This window comes from Protopterus annectens, chromosome 3.part1, assembly GCF_019279795.1.
Source record: "Protopterus annectens isolate FY-2018-M chromosome 3.part1, PAN1.0, whole genome shotgun sequence".
Taxonomy (NCBI): domain Eukaryota; kingdom Metazoa; phylum Chordata; order Ceratodontiformes; family Protopteridae; genus Protopterus; species Protopterus annectens.
Genome location: NC_056732.1, coordinates 486,942,505 through 486,950,960, shown reverse-complemented (window position 1 = coordinate 486,950,960; position 8,456 = coordinate 486,942,505). Strand labels below are relative to the sequence as shown.

Here is an 8,456-nt window from a genome sequence, read left to right as displayed (position 1 = left end):
CGGTGATGTCATAGGGTGTGTCTGTACGGCCGTATCTGGGGGTTATCTTCCGTGTTTTACCGTTGGCAGTGCAACGCTGTTGCCTTTGGTGTTGCATTACTCTTGCCTGCAATGGATTACCTTTCGACCTTCCCTTACTATTTCTGCATGTTGCACCTACTATTTCCTGGCATGCATCCTGCAGAGCCCTGTCATGTGTAGTTTCTGGGACATGGCATATCATGCGTTTTGTGTGCCGCCGCCGTTGTGCTGCCTGTCTGCTTGGCTCTGCTGTGTCAGGTCTTCACTCTTTGCAATCTGCTACCTACCCTACTTTCTTTGCATTCATATGCCTCCCCTATCCCGTTTTGCAGGTTTCTGCATGCAGAGTTGTCAGCTGCTGCCAATTGGCCTTCGTGGGTTGATTAGTGTTGATTGCTCATTATTACTCCAATTACACTTCTTCCGCATTTCCTCATATTCTCAACATCACCTTCCTGTTTCCGATGTTGTTTGCAGGGCGAGCGTCACATGACTGGGTTAAGGGAACGTAGTCATCCTCATGCACATGCACCTCTTTGCGCATTGTGTGCTCTCAGCTCAACTATTGCCCCACACGCTGGTCCTGCAGCTGTGATGTGCAATGTACAGCCCAGGTTTGCTGAGCTCCAATGTGCTTCCTCCTACAGTGGCACACCCCTCTGCAGGTGACATGTATTCCCTCTGAGCCACTCCTCGGTGTATTACCGCTGCGCCATTTGGTACAGCCTTACGCTGGCGGGGGTTTTGCGATTCAGTATTATCTGCCTCATTTGCATGGCATTGACTACTAATTCATAGTTACCACGCCGAACACTGCCGCGAGTCCTTGGCAACCCCTGCACCATGGTTGTGGCTTTCCATGCATACCATGGTGTATTATGGCTGTGAAGCTGCTGTGTATTACGCTGCTGTTTTATAACATTGTCATATTATTTCATTGTTTTGCACCTTCCGCAAACATGTCCTGGGGTTCTGCTGTGAGTTTCTGTGGACATACCATTTATGTTATTTTTTACATGTTGTGCATGTTTTCTTTTGACATTCTCTGTGTATTTCACCATTGGCATATGGTAACAGTGTGATACCTGAGGCTGACAGTCTTCCGTCACTCCTATGTTATGTTTTGGAAAATGTAAACCATTTTTTTTGGTTAACATTGCCGTGGCCTTATGCTACACCTGCACCACTTCGTGGATCGCTATATGCCTTCATTTGCATGGTGCAACACCGCACATGGGGTGTTTAGCATACCTACGCCGGGGGAGGCGCAGATCTGGCGCACGTCGGTAGTGCACGTGGAATTGGATCGTACCTGAATCGCTCGGCGGACATATTTGGCGTTGTGACGCCTACGCTATGCGTGCGCCTGGCGCAAGGTTCAGGAATCCTGGGGTTAGTTTTCATATAATTAATTTGCATTTTCCAAGTAAACCAGTAGTGCCAGCAATACATACTTTCATTACTTTCACTCATAACTCCAGGTCGCAAAAGATAAGCTATAAAAATTTCTTCCACAAACTACTGTATGACCCCAGAGTTGAAACTCCATGCTTTGTCTGGCAAACATAACTTCTAATTCCTACCATTTGTTATCATATTTTCCATGTATTAACGCCTTCACATTATTTCTGCTGCAGGTATATGACTGACCTATAAACTGATGTTTTCTCATCATTCTGCATCTGATGCTTCCTCCTGTCAGGATATGTAATCTATTTTAAGCATACTTAGCAAAATGCTAGTTGCAACTTTTACTTGCTTCATTCTGTTTGCTCTGTTTTTATTAAATGTATTAATTTGTTAGCTATGTGAAGTGGTCTGTTTCAGACCCTTTTCAGCAATAAACCAGGTCAAAAGCCAACTTTAGAGTAACAAACTAATCAGAGTGGTTTTGAGAAAAAACAGGATTATCTGGCACCCCCTCAAGATATAGGGAGGACTTGCAGTCTCCACACAGCCTGACCACAGATCAGGACTGAACCCTTTACCTGTAGGTTGAAACCAAGGATCTTAAACATTCCCAATGAATATGTATCATTAGTCAAAAAATATTCAGGGGCAAAATGTATAATAGAAATTGCTGAAGTACATGAAACTTGTAGACAAGGAGCATATGTGGGAGATATACTGGTTAACATGACCTCATTCCCTTGTTAAAGCTACTTATATCCTTATGAAACTAAAATAGAAAGGTTTGATTCCAGTGTTTCTATATTAGTGCAGTAATACAATGCATGTAATGTTGGTCATGATTGCAGCAGGTAATGAAATAAACATTGCAAACCCTTTTGAAAAAAAAAATCTTCCAAAAAAGGCATTTTCAGTAAGCTAAGAAGGTCAGTAAAACAGGCAATTAAAATTATGTAAAGACAGCTGCTCAGGTCAATGCCGTCATCTGCTGCTAATGAGAAGATAAGCAGAAGTAAATATCAGAAGAGCAGTAAATGCTTTGGACAGACTGAGGCCAGGGGTGTTAACATAACACAGCATCTTCATGTGGTGCTGTGCAACTCAGGGGTATGCCGAAAACTCAGAACATTTCAAACATATTCTAAACTGTAAATAATTTGGTCCCTAGCAGATGCGTGAATGTATGCAGTGCATGTTTTACTTTGTTTCTTAAGGATAAATAGGTCAGGAAAATGAGCATGAAGTGTCTGCAAAAAAGACATGTCATGTTGTGTCTGCTTCTTCAACTCACTTTCCCGTCTGTTACTGCTGATCTTCAACAAGGAGCAGAAGTTTGCACAAATCATATGATTTTGCCTGGGCCAAAAGGTAAGGGAAATTTAAATAGTTTACTTAGAGAAAATGCACTGATTTTTATCACAAAAGTGAAAGGAAGCATATAATTGGGTAACTGTGGTATGTATGTTCATACAGTCCTCTGATTATTTCCCTACAGGTTGTTTTAGTGTATCTTAAAACAAAAAAGGTGAGGTCATTGTTAAAGAATTTATGAAATTGCAGGAATTCTAGCTTATTTTGCAGGTAAAACAGAGTGCAAATAGTTTCTGTGTTACTAATTATGCATGTCTGTTCATCTAAGCTTTATTAGCACAATGTAAACTGTATTCACATTAGACATCTTTGCTCGTTCTACAAGTTTTGTGAATTTATTTTGCTGGCCTTGCTCTAGCTCATTACGACCAACCTTCTCTGAGATTTTACTTGGGAAATTGTGTCTGTGATTCTTGTGAATGAAAAAGAAATGAATGTGACCTTTTTATCTGTAACTGTTCCTAACTTAATGTTTGAATATAATTAAATTTAATATTTAACTTTACACATATCAGAATGAGTAAAATGCTTTGGCAGTGTATAAAAATGGGTATGTTAAATATACTAATTGACCGAATGGCATCAATATACATCATTCAGTATACATCATTTGGTTGGGACAGCTGGGGACTTTAGTGCATAACCTTAGAAAGCAAGCAGAAATGCTTACAATTCTTTATTGTTAGTAAGACTGAACATTTAGATCTGCTGTATGTATGTGACACAACTATGGCATTATGCTTAAGGGATGTTGCAACTAAGAAAGAAATGTTTGTAGGTTTTATTGCTGACAAGAATATTGCTTGAATATTTGGCATGCCTCTCAGCTGTCCATATTTTAACCAATTGTCCAGATGTTTAACAATTAGTTTTGGTCTGTACCTCATAAAATATTACTTTTCTGGCAAATCATTGAGGACCAAAGTCACTAAATAATGACAGGCATTTGAGTTTCAGACTTCAAGCATTTCAAAAAATATATGCTAATGCAAAACATGTTAGTCTATCAACTTTCTAAGTTAATAAGAGCAGTATTTAAAAAATTGTCCCTATTTTTGGGCCTTTGACCCCACCCCATTATTTTTGGCTTTGTCTAGATTTCTTGCACTATGAAGTTGAGAAGTATGATTATTATTTGGAATTTTTTTGTGTATGAAGCTATGACATCTTGCACATTAATATTAAGGAATTCTATTCACATTTAAACTACATACACATAATAAGCAACATTTACAACAATGTCTTAATGCTTCATGAACAAAATGCTGCTTACACATATCCTGAAATTGTTTACTCAATAAAGAAACATATTTTATGTCATCTGGAATAAGAATCATCATCCTTTCAGGTTCGATGAAAAACAAGCATTATTATTGCAAAATGTTGTATGCCTCTGTAGTTGAAGTGTAGCTAAAGTAGATAAAGATGTCTGCTGAATGAAATGGTCAAAATGAGAAATTCTGTGTAGTGAAATTCAGAAGTGTGTATGAAAAGAAAGACAGAAGAGTCAAGTTTTGCCAGTTTGGCTTTTTTTACCCAGTCACAAAAGTTGTGCAGTCTCTAATAAATTAAATACATTTTTTATCCAGTTATAACCCTGAGTGTTTTATTTTACATCTCTAAAAGTCTGCATTGCTAACTGGTTCCCTTTCCCCCACATTTTACTAATTTGGCTATTTGTTCCTAGGGCATTATGTGGTCCATTTCTCAGTGTAGATTATCAGTGAATTTAAGTTGCTCATATATGACAGTGAGGTAGCACAGTGACACAATGGATCAAGTTGACACTTTTCACAGCAAGAGGTCTTCTGGTTCACTTCTTAGCTTTGCTGCCTTTTGAGCAGTCTGCAAATCCTCCCTGTGTTCATGTGGATTTTTTGGGGTGCTCTAGTTTCCTCTGACATTCCAAACACGTGGAGTAGGTGGGTCAGTGACTCTAAATTCACCGTAGGCATATTTGTGTGCATGTGTAAAATGGAAGAAAGACTTGCCAACCTACTTCCATGTCCCCATTTGCCATGCAAATCTAGTATTCTGAGAGTCAGCTGTGTCTTGTAAGAGAAGGAGGGAGAGAGAGAGAGATACACGATGATATTCTATAAAAATCCGAACTAAGCAGGTGGACCAAGAAAATGATTTGAGAGTGATAAACAGCAGTGCAACATGACTGTCGAGTGTAGAATGAAAAGAATGTAGCCAAATCCAAAACTATGCTGAGATGCATCCAGAAGGGAAAAGACTTTACTAAAAGGTCATTCTTCCACTCTACCAGACACTGGCCAGACCTTGTCTTGAGATGTTAATCCATTTCTGAAATGGAAAGGAACATGCTATTACTGAAAGGGTGCAAAGGGAAATTATAAGTATAAATAAAGGGGACAAGGGAGTGTACTAGGCAAACAGATGTGTTAAGGATATTGTGACTGTGGGCACTGAGTTCAAAGACAGACTGTGGGTACATGATTGCAGTCCACGTGTTTATGACATGACAATGAAGGTAAGACAAAGACTTAGAGAATGGAGGACACTGAGGCCATGTGCTGAAAATAGTGGTAGCATGCTCTGCCCTCGACCTTAAGAAGATTTACTTCACAGAAAGGGTTGAAGATACATGGAGCTAAGCTCTCGAGTGGTCATTAGATTAACACCCAATGATGGTTTCAAGTGGTTTTGAGATAGAGAGAGATGAGGAGGTGAAGTAGGGATATATGGGGCAGCTGTAGGAGGCTAAGTGAAAAGTAAAGGGCAGAGTATGTGATAAAACTATCTCCTTTTGTTGGCAGAACTAAGAGTATATGCAATAGGGTGGGTAGGGCATATTCCAGTATTCCATATCTATAGTAATAGTACTTTGCATTCAGTTAGTGATTGTTTTTATACAAGTAAGACATACAATGGTTTCCATTATTTCTGTATTTTCTTCTAAAGTTGAAATGTATTATAAATTGATGATATAACCTGTGTGTAAAAATGACCATATATACATACATAAATAAATATTCCAGTGGGTCACACTACACAGGCACAGGTAGTGTTCTTGTTGCCTTTTTGCTGATTATACTAGAAGATTGTAAAATGCAATTTCAAATTCATTTTACAATTGTTCAATGTACACATCACTTACCTCAACCATATCATGAAGATTTGATGAGATTTAGTCAAACTAAATGACATGTGGAATAAAGGTTTCTATAACAATGTACAAAAAAATATTTATTTACTTACTAACTTTTTCTGATTAGAGTTATGGCCACAGGCATAGCTAATGTTCAAAAGGGATACAAGATGGTATTTATAATAAATGGGGGAAGTTTGGCCAGCATACCAGGGAATTCACATCCTCATTTTAAGGGAGGGATACAGTGACATTGGCTGATGGTCACTTCTTAGGAGCTGCAGATAGAGGGAAGCAATAAATGTTGACATCAGCAGATGGCAGTTATTGATCTTGATTGTGAAGGTATAATGACTGATATGTTACTATTGACTTTAAATGTAGTGTTTTTTAAACTGAAACAGCTGAATACATTAGTGAAAAGCTGTTGATATATCCATTCTACAGTTAATGCTCATATTTTTAATCGTTATGCTGAAGCTACACTTAACCAAAATGAAATCTCCAGAGGAAATGGCTACTGTCTCTCTCAGATTAATTTCGCCAAGTCTTTTGGGTTTCTAATACCATGACAGGAATGGATCTCATTCCTAAGTTATAGCATGATTAAAGTTCATAAGATTAGTATTGTTTCAGCCTTTGATGTTAGCCTGAAGTGCTCTTCTCAGCACCCACAATGTGCCCAAAATTGACTCCTTCTGTAATTCATACTGAGTAGCACTGTGAGTGATGCAGGAAGTTTTAAAAGTCAGTATGATACAACAGAGCACAGGATTTTTATACAGGCATTACATACTGAAGCAAAATGTGCATGCCTGAAACAGACAATCAATGCACAGTAAACTAAATAACCATTTGTAAGAAAAGAGTGACCTTATAATGTGTGTGTGTGTGTGTGTGTGTGTGTGTGTGTGTGTGTGTGTGTGTGTGTGTGTGTGTGTGTGTGTGTGTGTGTGTGTGTGTGTGTGTGTGTGTGTGTGTGTGTGTGTGTTCCTTCTGTTACATTTTTAAACATTTACTTCCTTGCACTAATCTGTGAGGTTCACCTACTATGTATTTCATTGTAAACTCCATTGTAATTGATGCTGATATGTTTGGCCACTTTACTGTTATTATACTCATGTGTTACAATAAAGGCTGACTGCACAGGCCAATGTTGGTATGAATTTATCAATAGGCTTGTCTTAAGTTTGGATTTTTTTATGTATCGTATACTATCTGTTATTGTAAAATGGTCATAGTTTGTTAATGCTCTTATAAAATGTTTAAAGCTTGTACTCACTGGGCTGACCAGAAAATGATTTAACTACACAAGTGCTCCACCCAAGAAAACAAATGTAAACAAATAAGGATGACTGTGAGTAGTGCAAACCACATTGCAAGGTAACAATTTTTACCCATCATGTAGTAGTATCTGAGGAGAAAAGTGATCTTACAGTGGGGGAATGTCATTTTCTGCTATACTTATGAATGGTATAATTTTTGGCCCACATGAGCATGTGGGTTCCTATTAAGTCAGCGAACGCACTAAATTGTGAATGCTGCTTAATCGAACCAACTTACCCAAAATGACAAACTCTTGAAAGCACGGAACAATAATTTTTTTTCCTAGGGAACAAAATCACTGGGCCATTTTCAGGACTTTGCCATTTCCTCCACTGTGGTGCGATCTCAGAGTTTTGTGTTTTTTGTTTTTTTTTTTAATGGATCAGCGATTTTTTTTTTCCCTGTGTGAGTAAAAAGAGGCATAGCTAGTAAACCTGTGCCAGCCTTTCCCAGGTGTGTGTGTGTGTGTGTGTGTGTGTGTGTGTGTGTGTGTGTGTACATATTTCTATACCAATCAAATCTCAAAGTGTGTGTCAGCTACTTGGACAGCGACACAAAGCACTGATTGGACAGAGAGGGTGCTGCAGGTCTTAGCTTGGCCACTTGGCTGAGATCTCAACCCTATAGCTGTGCCAGTGGGGAGTCTTATTGGGGATCTGGAGAAAGAGAGAGAAGCCAGCCCCAGACTTACTGTGATCTCTGTGTGCTCTTAAGGTAAATTGCACCTTACTGTGTGTATACTTGTCATACTCCCATTGTGTACGTCCCCTAGTTGTTGCCAGTGGTGAGTATTGAGGCTCCTTGATTACTGGGCCAGTGTAGGGGCATCACAGTGTAAATTAAATCTGCCTAATCAAAACAAGCTTAATGAAGGCACACATTTTAGCACTTTGCTAGAAAGTAGATATTGATCTTCCTATAAATGAGAACAAATTACAACACCATATGAATTAGATTTATATAATCAGCAGTAAGCAGGGCTAAATAAAACATGTTTTTCTGTGTAAACTAGGACATTTTCAAGCACATGTACTGAAAGAATGTATGAGGTTTTTCAAATAAGGCACACAGAAGAATACTGTTTGAAAGAATTCTGGAGGTTTAGACTTTCATGGTGGAATATCCTAAAAATAGTGAGCAACATTGAAGGATAGATAATCGTAATGTTAACTTTACAGCTGTGAAGGTAAATACAAAATTAAAAGGGGAAGAA

The 8,456-nt window shown here is 38.5% G+C and overlaps 1 protein-coding gene across 1 annotated transcript in view; it reads left to right on the top strand.

Moving 5' to 3' along the window:
• Positions 1-2,460: 2,460 nt before the first annotated feature.
• COLEC10 (collectin subfamily member 10) overlaps positions 2,461-8,456 on the top strand; it is a 696,880-nt gene continuing 690,884 nt past the window's right edge. Inside the window, exon 1 of the mRNA XM_044066926.1 lies at positions 2,461-2,799. Within this exon, the coding sequence (XP_043922861.1) occupies positions 2,664-2,799 (136 nt within the window). The 5' untranslated portion in view covers positions 2,461-2,663. The remainder of the gene's footprint in view (positions 2,800-8,456) is intronic.